The 13671-nt window shown below is 40.2% G+C and overlaps 2 protein-coding genes and 1 non-coding gene across 3 annotated transcripts; 1 reads left to right on the forward strand and 2 right to left on the reverse strand.

Annotated features, from left to right (window-relative positions):
- The first annotated feature begins 770 nt into the window (after positions 1-770).
- Positions 771-7459, forward strand: vtnb (vitronectin b). Its single transcript, XM_071505873.1, has 8 exons — positions 771-963; positions 1586-1702; positions 1814-2038; positions 3033-3172; positions 4197-4353; positions 4995-5153; positions 6655-6981; positions 7147-7459. The coding sequence occupies exons 1-8, from the start codon at positions 900-902 to the stop codon at positions 7281-7283; spliced, it is 1326 nt and encodes a 441-aa protein (XP_071361974.1). The 5' UTR covers positions 771-899; the 3' UTR covers positions 7284-7459.
- Positions 7460-8493: 1034 nt separating this feature from the next.
- Positions 8494-8567, reverse strand: trnat-agu (transfer RNA threonine (anticodon AGU)). The gene has a single exon. It is a non-coding gene; the product is annotated as a tRNA-Thr (tRNA).
- Positions 8568-8623: 56 nt separating this feature from the next.
- Positions 8624-10096, reverse strand: LOC139637608 (cone-rod homeobox protein-like). The gene is made up of 3 exons (XM_071506448.1): positions 9901-10096; positions 9599-9777; positions 8624-9510 (listed from the first exon to the last, which is right to left on the reverse strand). Exons 1-3 carry the CDS (start codon positions 10028-10030, stop codon positions 8833-8835), a joined length of 987 nt encoding a protein of 328 aa, XP_071362549.1. The 5' UTR covers positions 10031-10096; the 3' UTR covers positions 8624-8832.
- Between the last annotated feature and the right edge of the window lie 3575 nt (positions 10097-13671).

Below are 13671 nucleotides of genomic sequence, written 5' to 3' on the forward strand. Positions count from 1 at the left end.
TAATCTGTGCTCAGGCTCAAGCGTTCTGCCTGGTGGGTATGTGCTGGTTTCAGCCTCTGTGTCTCTTCATGGTGCTGAAGATCATCTGATCATCAGCTTCTGTCAGATAATCTCCTGTCGCTCATAATCCAAAATAAAACAAAACATGTATTCCACAACATTTTAAAATATCCTACATTTTCTTGCTGACTCTCTTTTGTAACTGTGCCACTCTGGTTATCAGGGCTGCATTTGGAAGAAGCCATTATGTTTGCTGTAGGGTTGTTTTTTTGCTCCAGAGATCAATAAAGGAAAATACTGCCCTAGTTACACAATGTTTGAGCTCAGATACCCGTTACCTCACTCTCCCTGTCACTCAACCAGACCTTACATGTACTGTAGAGTAGATAGAATATCTACTCTACAGGATAACAGCACACAGCTGCAATTTCTAGTCTGGTTTGTAATTTGAATTTCAATCTTTTTCCTAATAAAGAAACATTCAGCTATTCAGACTATAAATGTAAGATTTATTCTACATTTACTGTCTTGCTTTAAAAAAAAAAAGAGAGAATAAAATAACCAAAAAGCTGATATTGGGTGTTAAATCTGTAAGATGACATATTCTGTGCCTTATAGTGATCATGTTCATGTTTGGATGATGTTTCTGGGACAGACAGGACAGAGATCAGCCATCACAGTTTAATGATTATCACAGCTTTGACCAATCGGGAGGGCAGACGCCCCGGGGTCAACAGCTCCTGAAAAATATCTATTGATCATCATCTGCACACAATGCTGCACCCCACAGTGGGGCTCGGATTCATCCGACTATAGCGCACTGGTGCAAACAGAAAGGAACGTGCGCAGTTCCACATTTTCAGTTTGTTGTTTAAAAGTGGAATAATTCCTGAGTCGAGATGAAGCCAGCAGTGACCCTGCTGGGCCTTTTGCTGCTGCTGGACACCATCTTTGCTGCAGAACGTAAGTCTTCCATGTTGTCTTCTCTAAATTATCTCTTGTGCTCTATGTCAGACAATATGTTTATAAATTACACTGGAATTAAACTTTTGACCCTTAATGTATATTATTATTATTATATCAGTAACAATTTGTACTTTTAAGTCATGTAAAATTCATGACCGTTAAAGTAATTAAACACATTTTTCCCTGCATTTACAATTCAGTAACCTATATCTGACTATTAGAAAACAATGTGACATTATATTTTGTTTTTATGCCTGATGAAAAATGACAGCTTTTCAGAATTAGTTTGGAGTGTTTTTACCACATTGTGTTCTCTTTATTCAGTGTGGTTTTGCTAAAGCAGCTGTGTGTGCTGGAGCATCACAAAGAAACACATATACGCACAAAAAAAAGTGTTTTGTGTTTGGAGGTACAGTGAGTTCTTGGAGCTCTGTGCATTTAAATGGTTGTGACTAACAGGAAAGTAAGTTGGTACATTTACTGAAATACTTTACCACAGGCAGCTCTGAGGAACTTGTTCTTGACTTGAGATTTCCATTTTATCTAAATGGTTAAGTCTGAGCAAGTCTGCGCTGCATCGAAGCACCACGTCACGTTGAAATAAACTGCATTCCCACAGAGTCCTGTGTGGGTCGCTGCGGCTCCTTCGACCCACAGAGGAAATGCCAGTGTGACTCCATGTGTGTTTACTATGGAAGCTGCTGTATGGACTTTGACACCATCTGCCCCAAAAAAGGTCAATTTCACCGAATAAACTATTTGTACTTTAATGAATAAAATTCTTAGCTTTTGAAAATGTCACTGAAAGATGTTCACGTTACAAAACTTTCTTCTCCTCTACCCTCAGTTCGCGGTGACACCTTCGAGGGAGGGGAGGAGGTAACGGAAGCCATGACGACTGTTGCTGCAACGGTCCCATCAACTTTGGGCACAGTTGCAGCAACTGCCTCTCTCCTGCCCAGCACCATGGCTGGGCCCACACCACCTACAGACCCTGACACAGTGCACTGCAGTGGTCGACCTTTCGATGCTTTTCTGCAGCTGAAGAATGGGTCGATCTATGCGTTCAGAGGTAAACCTGGATCTGACAGCACAGTATGTTTCCTGCCTTTCTCTGTTGTTGGCTGCGGTGAAACGTGTTTGAAAAGATTTCGATCGCTCAAGATCCAGAGAAGACCTAGTGATCTTTAAATAAATGAATAAAGTTGCTGATTCATGTATTTCTGTGCAAAGGTTTTAGACACTAAGAGTAACATGAGGCTGCTTTCAAAAATACTGCAATGAATTGTTTTTATTTATCAAGCTATTTCACGCAAAGTGCAGTGAATAGAAAATATTATAATATTTGGTGTGACCACCTTTTAAAACAGCTCAGATTCTCCTCTGTACACTTGTGGGAGGTAAGTTGTTGCAAGCATCGTGAAAAACTTGCCACAGGTCCTCTGTGGATTTAGTCTGTCTCTTCATGTGATCCCAGACTGACTCCATGATGTTGAGATCAGGGCTCTGTGGGGGCCTGACCATCTGCTGCAGGAGTCCTTTTCCTGTCGCTGAAGGCACTGACACCTCTCACATGGTGCTGCGTGATGGATAAGAATTTAAACATCTAAAGTGTCCATAACCGTTGCAAAATACAAACTTTCTTTTTCCCCTTTCTTTCACTTCAGTATCGGTTGGTCCTACCTCACCTCAATCAAAACTCTTCTTGTTATGTTCCTGAACAGCCCAGCAACACTTAAATTTGTCCCATACAAAGTTCTTTCAAAAAACACAAGGAAAAAGAAAGTAGTAGTAATAATAACAATCAGAAGAGATAAACACCCTAGACTTTATTTCTCTAATGGTAAAAACTGTGATAATTTATTGAGGAATAATTTAAATGTTGGAGAAGTGTTCTCCTTCTGTGGTAACAAATTAAATTAATCATGATAAAAAGACTATGTAGGTTGTACTTTTTATTTGATCTTAATTGTATTTGTATTTGTTGATACTTTGTGGATTATCCTGGTTAAATACATTGAACTGTGTCTCTTATGGCCTATAATGCATCACATTTCCTCCTATAGGTGAATATTTTTTTGAGTTGGATGACAAGTCCATACTTCCTGGTTACCCCAAACTCATCCAGGACGTGTGGGGGATCTCAGGGCCCATCGACGCTGCGTTCACACGCATCAACTGCCAGGGAAAGAGCTACATCTTTAAGGTAGAAACTTCAATATCTAGAGTCTGAGGACAGGCTGTGGGTGGTGTATTCTGACTGCTGCTTACATTTATAAAAGTTGCTAGTTATCATTTATAAAAGGGCTGTTTGAATTCATTAACAGGAACAAAACAAAGACATATGTCTTACTTACACTAATGCACAGGGGCCCCTAAAAGGCCTGAAATTAAAGGATTGTTTTTATCTGCAGTTTTAAAATATGTATATTAAATTATTACTGAAACTGTCTGGCAGACTAGTTCTAAAACAATACCAGAGCCTCAGGGGCTCATTCGTATAATATACAATGTGCCCCAAGTAAAAACGTGAAATATGAATACGAATTTGAAACATAAATCAGTTTTACTACAGTATTGCATTTACAGACGTTACTCGTGCAAATAAACCTTCAGCAAATGTTTTTGCTCTGACTTGATGAAGAGCTGTCAGTCAGTCTGGGAGTGATAGCAGGGGCTGATCCTGGATTTTTTCCAGGTTTGCTGCCATGTTTTTTTTTTTTAAACAGGCCTGTAGAAGTGAGGGGGGTAGTGGAACAAAGTACCCAGGGCCCCAACTTGGGGAGGTCCCTCGAAAAGCCTGTAATTAAAAGTTTAGGTTCAGCTTCGGTTTTAAATGTGACATTATTGGCATTAAAGGCTTTTACTGGTGGCTGAATAAATAGTTTGACTTACTATTTATTGTAGTTAAAACAATATTAGGATCTCTCTCTCTCTTCAGCCCCCCCCCCCCCCCCCCCCCCCCCCAGCTCTAAAATACAAACCCATAGGTCATTGGTGCAAGCAGCTTTATTACAACCCACAGTTACATCTTATTATCAAGCGACATCTAGTGGTCGAGTGAAATAGTATCAGTCATTTTAGAAAACACTTTTTACTTTAACAACAGTTGTTCTATAACATTAACCACATTGTAACCATGACAACGAAGGGGCTCCAACCTTAACAAAGGGATTATTTTATAAAAGACAAACCTCACTGCTGGGGGCTTCTTATTTATTCTGTCTCAGGGGAACAGGTACTGGAGGTTTGAGGGTGATGTCTTGGATGAGGACTATCCGCGGGACATTTCAGTCGGCTTTGACGGCATACCAGACAGCATTAGTGCTGCATTTGCTGTGCCAGCACCAAGCCACCGTGGCAAAGAGAAAGTCTATTTTTTCAAAGGTATTTATGAAGGGATGTGACTTCTAATCCTTTTGTCTCATGCTCCTTTAAAACGAAGCAACTCATAAGCTCTAAGCAGTTTAACTAATGGCAGTTTTTTTTTATTATTATTATTTGTACAGGAAACCCACTTTTTATTTCATAATAATAGCAAAAAGTTGAACTTTATGCCGCAGATTTTTTAAACTTCCTTTTGTAAATCATCTTGTGAGCCCTCTGATTTATTTTATGACCTATTTGGGGTCCTGACCCCCTGGTTGAAAACACCCAGCGTTATCGCTACTTTTACCTTATTATTAAAATATCTGAATACTTGTTCCTCTGCTCTCAAGTGGCAGTTCCTTGTCTCACCATTTCGTTTCAGCCAAGATGTTAAATTTTACCAGGCAGCAATCAAAATGAAATCTACAGAGTCTAGGCTCTATAAAAATCTGATGAAAATAAATGTGGATTGTAAGTTTTTATCTCTTTTTTTTACAGCAAACATTTTGACTTTGTGTGGAAAGCATTAATAAGATGAACAATGTCAGGACCTTAAAACTGAATCAGCTAAATGGAATTCATCCAACATCAGATTTACACTGTGACCTGTCGACTTGCCTTCAGTGGGTCAAACCCTATGTGTTTGTTTCTCTCTTCAGGGGACAAGTATTATCAGTATGAGTTCAAGCACCAGCCTTCCCATGAGGAGTGTGTCCGTATGAGCAGGTCCTCCCCGTCTGTGCTGTTCACGCAATACACAGACCTCTTCTGCGATCAGACATGGGAGGATCTCTTCACAGATCTCTTTGGAGGCTCCGGTAAGGCTCAGCTGTGTTTGTGTGTTTTCTTGTTTTTATTTATTTAATGTTTATTTGTGTGGGGACAAGTATAAAGCATGAACCAGTGCCACATATTACAAAATGTATAGCATATAGTTTGCAATGTCCATCCCTAGATGGACCTTTAAAACACATAAATCTCAACAATTAAAAGCACAGAGAACATCATAAAACACAGTTTACAAAAAATGATACAATAAAACACCAGATCACTCACAACCACATGACTGATCTGTCTTTAAAAATGATCCCAGCCACGATTCATTGACAGTTGTGTGTGTACAGAGTCCCCATGTTGATTCCCTGAACAGAAAAAGCTGTGTGTCCAAATAAGGATTTACAGAAGGAAACATTACAATACCCACCTCATGTTACGGAGCCAGAAACCTGCTTTTGCAACCTCTCTCATTAGTTAACACTTCAGTTGGAAATTTAACATAAGGTCAAGATATTTTACTTCCACAAGCTTTTTTTATACAATGTCCATTAGTCTTTGAATTTAATCCATTAACTCATAACCCATAAGGAAAAAATATTTTTTTTATTTTGAATGTGAGACCTGAGTTTGGAAATGCTGTGTGCATACATATATGACCAAATCATCTACATTGATCTGAAGAACTGCTACAAGTTACATGAACTGAACATAAAAGGGCCAAGAGCAGAGCCCTGTGGGATGCCTGTTTTACTCTTTAACTATGGTACAGCTACTTCAGATGTGTGTTGGTCTGTAGCAAACTCTCTTCACACAACCTTGACCAATCATACGTTGTTTAAAAGCTCTAACTCTCCCGTTTCAATCTGTGTACTTCAGGATCCCCATGGCACTGCAACAATTGACAGTATATTCATTTTTTATGCTAAAAAAAACAACAGGCAAAGCAAACTGACCTTTGACGTTCTGACTATTTCATCGTAAAGTTAATTTAATTTAATTTTAATTTGATTTTAATTTAATTTTAATTCTAATTTAATTTTAGATTTAAAGTTGAGGCCAGGCTAAGACTGTAATCAAAAGTGTTGAGAGGACAGTAACATCTTCATTTTGGACACATTATTTTCAGACTTGTGCAGAGAAATGGGGGTATCTGTTAAAAAAGATTCTGTTTCTCTTCATTTTTAGAAACAGGTAGGATTTGAAGCATAGTAGAGTTTTATCAGAGAAATTAAATTTGGAAAGTTTATAAATGAGAATACCATGATTCAGTGTGACAAATGCTTTTTTTAAGATGCAGAAAAACTAGCGCAACCTCTTCAACTTCACCTTGAATTGGGATTTTTTTAAAAAGACAACCAGCAGTCTCTGCAGAATAATTAGGACAAACTATAAAGGATGTAAATAACTCTTTTTGATACTTAGAACACATGTAAATATACAAGTATTTGTGTATCTCTGATCATCTCACATGTCTTATTTTGCCTTTATAAATGACTCAATTTCACACTTAACGAATCCATCTCTTCCTTTCTCCTTGTTCAGTCAGCAGTCACCAAACAGGCCCTCGTTTCATCAGTAGGGACTGGCAGGGCCTCAGGCCCCCTGTTGATGCTGCTTTAGTGGGACGAGTCTACGTCAGTGCCAAGCCCACACCAACTTCTCCTCCGCCAGCAAGGAGGCGAAGCAGTCGGAGGAGGAGGCCCAGCAGGAGGCGTAAACAGCGTGGACGGCACAGTCGCCATACGCTGTTTAGTGATTTGTGGGGTTATGATGACTGGTTTGACTACAACTACAGCGACATCATTGATGAGAGCCCCACACAAGAGTTAAAGAGCACTCCTGTTCAGAATGTGTATTTTTTCAAGAGAGGTATGAATACATGGAGTCATTTCTATCCCTAAGTCAACAGAACAGAAAACTGAAGCAAGATTCTAGTAAAAAAAAAAAAAAAAAACACAACAATTTAAATGATGAAGAAGTTTCTCTTTAACAGCTTTTGGTTTGTATGTTTTTTTTCTTTTTCTATGATGGCAGATAAATACTACAGAGCGAATCTGCAAACAAAACGCGTGGACTCTGTCAACCCTCCATACCCACGATCCATTGCAAAATACTGGCTGGGCTGCGAGCATGAAGAGACACCTGATGTATCAAGGGCAGAGAAGAAATAGGCTGGCTGAGTCTGTAGTTTGGAGGAAATAAAGAGAAATCCACTTAAGCAAGCAAAAGGAAATAAAGAGAAATCCACTTAAAGCTTGTTGTTCGTAGTAAATACCCCTCTAATGTTCCCTCTATATTAAGCTGGATAGGCTGAAATTCTGCATAATTTAATAAACCTGAGATTTCAGTTTTGTGAGTGGGTTAATATTCTTCTTGGCAAAGACAACAGACACCAAATTTTGAAGCTGTAAAGCTCAATTTTGTTTTCACACAGGGGGGCACTGTTTATATGCAAGTGTTTGTTCGCTGATCACTTGAGCAGACAGCAGTTCTCTTGAAAGAGGTGCACCATCTGCTGGACAGAAGACTGCAAGAGCGGACGACACACAAAAAGAAATTTATGAATGAATCAAATTGAAGTATTTATATTTATATTTTTGTTTGTTTTTGTAACAAACATTAAGTTCTTTAATGACCTATCACTTTTGATAAGGCACTATTTATAAAGGCTTTATTAGCTGTAATAAATAGTTAATAATTGGTTCACTGATGGTTTACAGATCAGTTAGTAGCCATTAATAACAACATCTCTTAGGTTACCAGTTTGAGGAAAATCGTACATACTATGCTTTACTGTAGATTAAGCAGGTCAACAGCACATGAGCTAGATGAGGTGAAATTATAGCAACCTCAACAACAACAGCAGTAAAATGCAACATAGAACATGCACATTAATAAACTAGTAGTATTGATTCAAAAATAAAATGTATAATAAACAGGGTTAGGGTATATTATTCTCCATAATGACTACTTCTACTTCTGATATTTTAAATGTAATTGTTTTGAATTACAAATTTGACTGTAGGGATTTTAGTTGTAGTGGAGCATTTTCACAGTTTTTGTGCTTTTAGGTAAAGGACCTGAATATTTCCTACACCACTAATTACCATATTCACCATGCACTGTTTTATTGTTAGGAAAACACTCTGTAATATATTAATGTAGAGTTAGAGGTATGAAAATCGCTTCCGGGTTCCAGTGTAAAAGATCCTTTATGTTACCATTGGTAGCGTAAAGTATTTCAGAAAAGCGGTTTACTAAAACACGTCTATCTTGTCCGGTTGTTTTCTTGTTCACACGATTCACAAAATTCATAACGCCTTTATAATAATAATTTAAATTTTAATTTAAATTAAAAAAAATAATAATGAAAAAAAGAAAAGGCACCGCTGGGATTCGAACCCAGGATCTCCTGTTTACTAGACAGGCGCTTTAACCAACTAAGCCACGGCGCCGTGTGACGACATAGGCAGTAATACTGTTTATGAATGAATCAACAGCGCCGTATGGTACTGAATAAAATTTTTATTTGTATTTATATGCCCATGCAATACTCTACAATATGTAAATAACAATATCTGAATAATTCTATACATCTTTATTCACATGTGGGTGAGAAAGGCCTCTTTTCAAGTCAGTCTCGCAATATATAGCCTGTACTCTATCACAGCTAAGCCTATTTACAATATTCAGCTTTCTTCCAAATATCTTCTTTATCAGTCAGCTCAAAAGATAATCGATCATCGCCGCAGAAATTTCCAAATCCGACAGATTGAAGTCGCCCAGGTCCTGAAAGCACAGGCCGGACAGGTCGTCAATAGACCCGTCAGGGCTGCAGAAGCCCTGGTGGTCCAGCTGACTCTGCCCGCTGTCCTCGGGTGCAGTGTGTCCCACTGTGGTGCAGCGGCTTCCCACAGGCTGGGATCCCTGCGCACCTCTGAGGAAAGCCTCAAAGTCCTCTGTCAAATCCCATCCACCGAGCCCAGTGTCTGGAAACACACCGTGGCAGTAATCGGTAAAGTCTGGGGTTTGGTAGTGGTGGTGGTGGTGGTGGTGGTGTTGAGGAACTCCTGGGAGACCCGGTCCATGCTCGAAGCAGGATGAGGCTTGGTCGGCGGCTGCAGGGGATGTAGGTGCGGGCAGGGACATGACTTCACTCCCCAGGATGGTCGAGAGCCTGGTGGACTGAGGGAGACTCGGAGCAGGGTATCCTGGTGGGGACGGCAGGCTGGGAGTCGGAGAGAAGGCAGAGGGCAGCTGGGGCAGCTGGGGCAGCGGTGGACTGGGAGCAGGAGTGTAGGTGAACTGCGAATGGAGGTGGTCTGCGGAGGGTTTGGAGACCTCTCTGGCTGGTTTCTTGCTCTTGAAATAGCGGGCGCGTCGGTTCTGAAACCACACCTGTTGAAAAGGAGGAAGTTATTTTTACGCACTGCATGGGGCGTTATCCAAAAACCAATACATGGGAGGACTGTGGTGCATGTCTTACCTGGATTTTAGACTCCGGCAGCCCAGTTACAGAGGCGAGAGACTCCTTCATTTTAATGTCCGGGTACTGTGTGACAGAGAAGGCCCTCTCCAGCTCGCTGACTTGCGCCTTGCTGAAGGTTGTGCGCTTCCGGCGGCGCTGGGTGTCCGGACGCGTCCTGTGAGGAGCGTCATGGTGCACTACAGAGAGAGGACAACATAATACAGTCAGGATATCTGTTAGCTATTAAACAAAAACAAAAGACAGCTTGCGTTGTTGTTTCCCAAACTTTTTAAAATGAGGAGGCCTCGTCAGTCGCTCACCTCTGCTGGTGTCCTGTGCGTAATCGTCGTTGTTGTTCATGTCCAGGCCTGCAGCGGACCAATAATGTCCCGAGTAAAACGGGTTCATGTCAGCAACATTACCGCCAGTAAAATCCAACCCGAGTGCCATTCTTCCTGCAGAGCTCAAGCACAAAGAGAGAGAGGGTATGTTTCCTCAGGTGTGTCCGTGATGCGTCTGCTTGGCACTGGTGAACATCCAGGGCTCTAGAGGGTTTTATACTTTGCTGGACAGACACAAACCGCCCCCCCCTCCCGCCCCCCACCCTCATGCACATCTCAGTGGTTATTGTCAAGCCTCACAACGCGTGCCTTTGATGTGTTATTCACCTGTTAATGGCTGATCAATGGCTAATAGGTGTCTGTTTGATCCCCGAACACCCACTAATGTGCCCATGTAACCTGTAGACGTAACCTGCAGCAGTGTGAGAGCTTCCTGTTGATCTCTGCAGCTAGAGTGATTTGTCGCCCAAAATCTTTTCCAAAATCAATTAGAAATCAATAGAAGAATTCAGAAATGACACCATACATTTGTGTAATGTATAAGTCTAAACTCAGGAGTCTTGGAGGTGAAGTTGCTAAGGAGACGCACGAAGCTTAGGCGAATATATATATATATATATATATATATATATATATATATATATATATTTTTTTTTTTTTTTTTTTTTTTTTCACCAATTTATTAAATTGCCGTCTATTCTCTGTCATAATTCAAAAAGTAGGAAACACATTTGGACCGACACAAGGCAAATAACACGGCAGGTAAAGCAACAACCGCACTTTTCTGACACGACAGTCTGTGGAACATCCTCTCCTCCACAGCTCGCTGCCTCCTGGTGCGCGTCAGGAAAAAAACACAGCACTGCGTGTATAGTGGACGTGTATTGAAGAAGCTGCCGAAGTGTGAGGCTTCAGTCAGCTATAATGAGTCAAGGTGACAAATCGGGCTCCTTGTTCCCCTTCCTGGTCGGTTGCGCTTCCACCGATCCAGACATCAAAACACCGGATAGCGCACAGTCCAGTGCACGGCCGGTTCCCAAGTGCCAGACTTTTAGTGTGTGGGCCATTGAAATTTAAAAAAATACATTTCCAAATATAAAATCAGAAAGCTGTGTCCAAGTGTTGTCTTTTTTTTAATTTAAGTGATATTTGAAATAGGCCTAACTATTATAAAATGCCATACAACAATATCAATAGACATTCCTGTTGTCATATGGGGAGCATATGGGCTAAGAAAACATTTTGGGGCCAAAGTGCTCAGGGGCTCACTGAAGATGAGGCATTAACCTTGATGATTGCAACAACTTAGCAGTGAATTATTCCGCATTGACTCCTACTCCCGCGAACAATGGGCCATCCAGATCATAACTCAAACTGCTGCTGATCGTCACATGACTCACATTACGGCAACAATATGTCGAAACCAAAAATGAATGATCGGTCGAAACTGGGTCACATGCTACCAGAGTGACCCCTGTGACCTGTGTGACCCCTGACCCGGAACAAAGGCCCCCACCCTCCCAACGTGGTGAATGTTTAATAGTTTTAAGTCCGACTCAAATCAGTGTGACCCTGTAGCATTTTTCTTTCTGTATTTATTATTTATTTCAGCACAGTCCTAGTTTATTCTCATTATGTGTAAGGTCGTTTGTTGAAGACGAAAGGAGTGTTGGAGATGAAATGTGTCACAAGGTGGCAGCATTAGACCGTTTAATAAATATGAATTCTCAACACATTATGAAGCACTGATTTATCTTAATATTTTAATAGCACATGGGTGATTTCATTAACCTTCTGTTGGTATTGTATTGTCATTATTCACTCTCTAAGGCCATTAAAATCTAAGTTTAAATATCAAAATTGAATGCAAATTTCCCCATGTTGGCCCACCTGTACAGTTAATATTAAATAAATAAATGAAGCCCAGTGAAGTCTTCCCGGAAATAATTTCTCTGCAATATGAAAACACATAATTATCATCATATTTTATATGTAATGCTGCTTTTGGTGGAAATTACTGACATCATTTGTTGAGAACATAAATATTGTCTTAGAATCATGACCTTTTGACCCAGTGTTACACAAATTTGTTTTCTTCTTCACAAGGTTTTATAAGCACCACAAGGTAGACACAGCGCAGTAAAGCTGAACATATGGATGGGAAATTAAAGGGAAACACTGAAATGAAATTATGAAGAAACAATAAATGCAGCTGTTTCCCACACAGGACGTGTGGGATCACTGTCATCTCTGTGAATGGGATGCAGTGGCATTCATGGTCACCAGGCTGGAAGATTTTGGAGCAACATATGTTGCAACATGTTAATCCAGGAACATTTGAGCTGCTCCAGAGCCTCATTATGGCCCAAAGAATTTATGTTGTTTTTTCATTAGTTTGCCTTTTATCTATTTATGTGTAAGAGAATAAAATGATAATAATTAAACACTATACTGTCATTTTCATTTTCAAGTTAAAATGCTTTTTTTTTTTTGCCAGATTAGACCCATTGTTTGGTTTTCTGAAGGAGCTGAGATTGGATGATTTTGACTTATTCTACTTTGATATTAAAAACATTTTACTAAAATGTCAAATCACAAATAAACATGTTCTAGACATTTCTCCTTTTCTTCTCACACATTCCTTGTTCATGCAGCAACGCCCCTCAGCTCACTCTGAGTCTCTGGCTTGCTCTGCAGCTCAAACTGTATTCCTGACCTCTCCATATAAAACACACACACACACACACACACACAATACACAAACTGTCCTTCTCTCGATGTCTGAATGCTTCGGTTTATACCTCACAAACCCAGGTGTGCACACAGAGAAATGCTGGTGTTCTGTGTCCACACTCCTCTCTAAGAAATCAGGATTGACACTCAGGTGTGAATGACGCTCTGGCCCTTCTCTCCCTCACCGACATCCTCGCTCCTTCCATCACAATACACAAACACCATTCCTCAGCCCGCTGTTTGATGTGGAAACTCCATCCACATTTCCTGTCAGCCTGACAGATTTTTGGGCCTAATCCATGTGCGGCATGGCCCGTGTACCGTGCTGTAAAAAAAGCCTCTCTGGTCCTGAAAAATAGAAGCTGAGTGTGATTCAAGTTTGGCTGTGGATGAAAGAACATCCAGCTCAGTGGGGAAAGGAGGGAACAGCGGAGGCATGATTTAGTGCGGTTATAGTTACCAAATAAAGATTTATTATGGCTCAGAAGGAAAAGACATATTCTGTCAGCACCGTTAACGGCCCTGCGATCTGGCAGGTCGGTGTGACTGGTTAGTTAGCTTAAGCTTGACTTTGGATGAAAGCACAGAAAGCAGGAGTGCAGAGCACATCAACTATGAAGAAGAGAGTTGTGGTTTGAGGCTGAGCCATTTGTTGTTCAGTCAAATTAATTCGTTGTTTTGAATAAAGACATTTTTTTGCTAAAATGCCTGGATGACAAAATTTGTCACTGTCAGCTTTTTGTAAATAAAATTCAAAGATTTAATGATAATGATTCAAGGGCAATGGCGACTAATAACTATGATTGTAGTATTTAAATACAAACAGTCAGCGGTGAAGACATGTAGTTGACATGTAATGAGATGTACCATTTACTTTCACCATTACTTTCATATTATTTAAACACTTTATGAATGCAATAATATTTTAAAGCCTGGAACTCTGTCTCTGTGTCTGTCCTTTATCTGACACTTTCCCAAGAGTGAGATTTGTTGTGCACTGTTTGTGTTTTGTTACGT

Source organism: Trachinotus anak, unplaced genomic scaffold, assembly GCF_046630095.1.
Source record: "Trachinotus anak isolate AG129_WGS33_773 ecotype Australia unplaced genomic scaffold, CSIRO_AGI_Tana_v1 ptg000020l, whole genome shotgun sequence".
Classification (NCBI taxonomy): domain Eukaryota; kingdom Metazoa; phylum Chordata; class Actinopteri; order Carangiformes; family Carangidae; genus Trachinotus; species Trachinotus anak.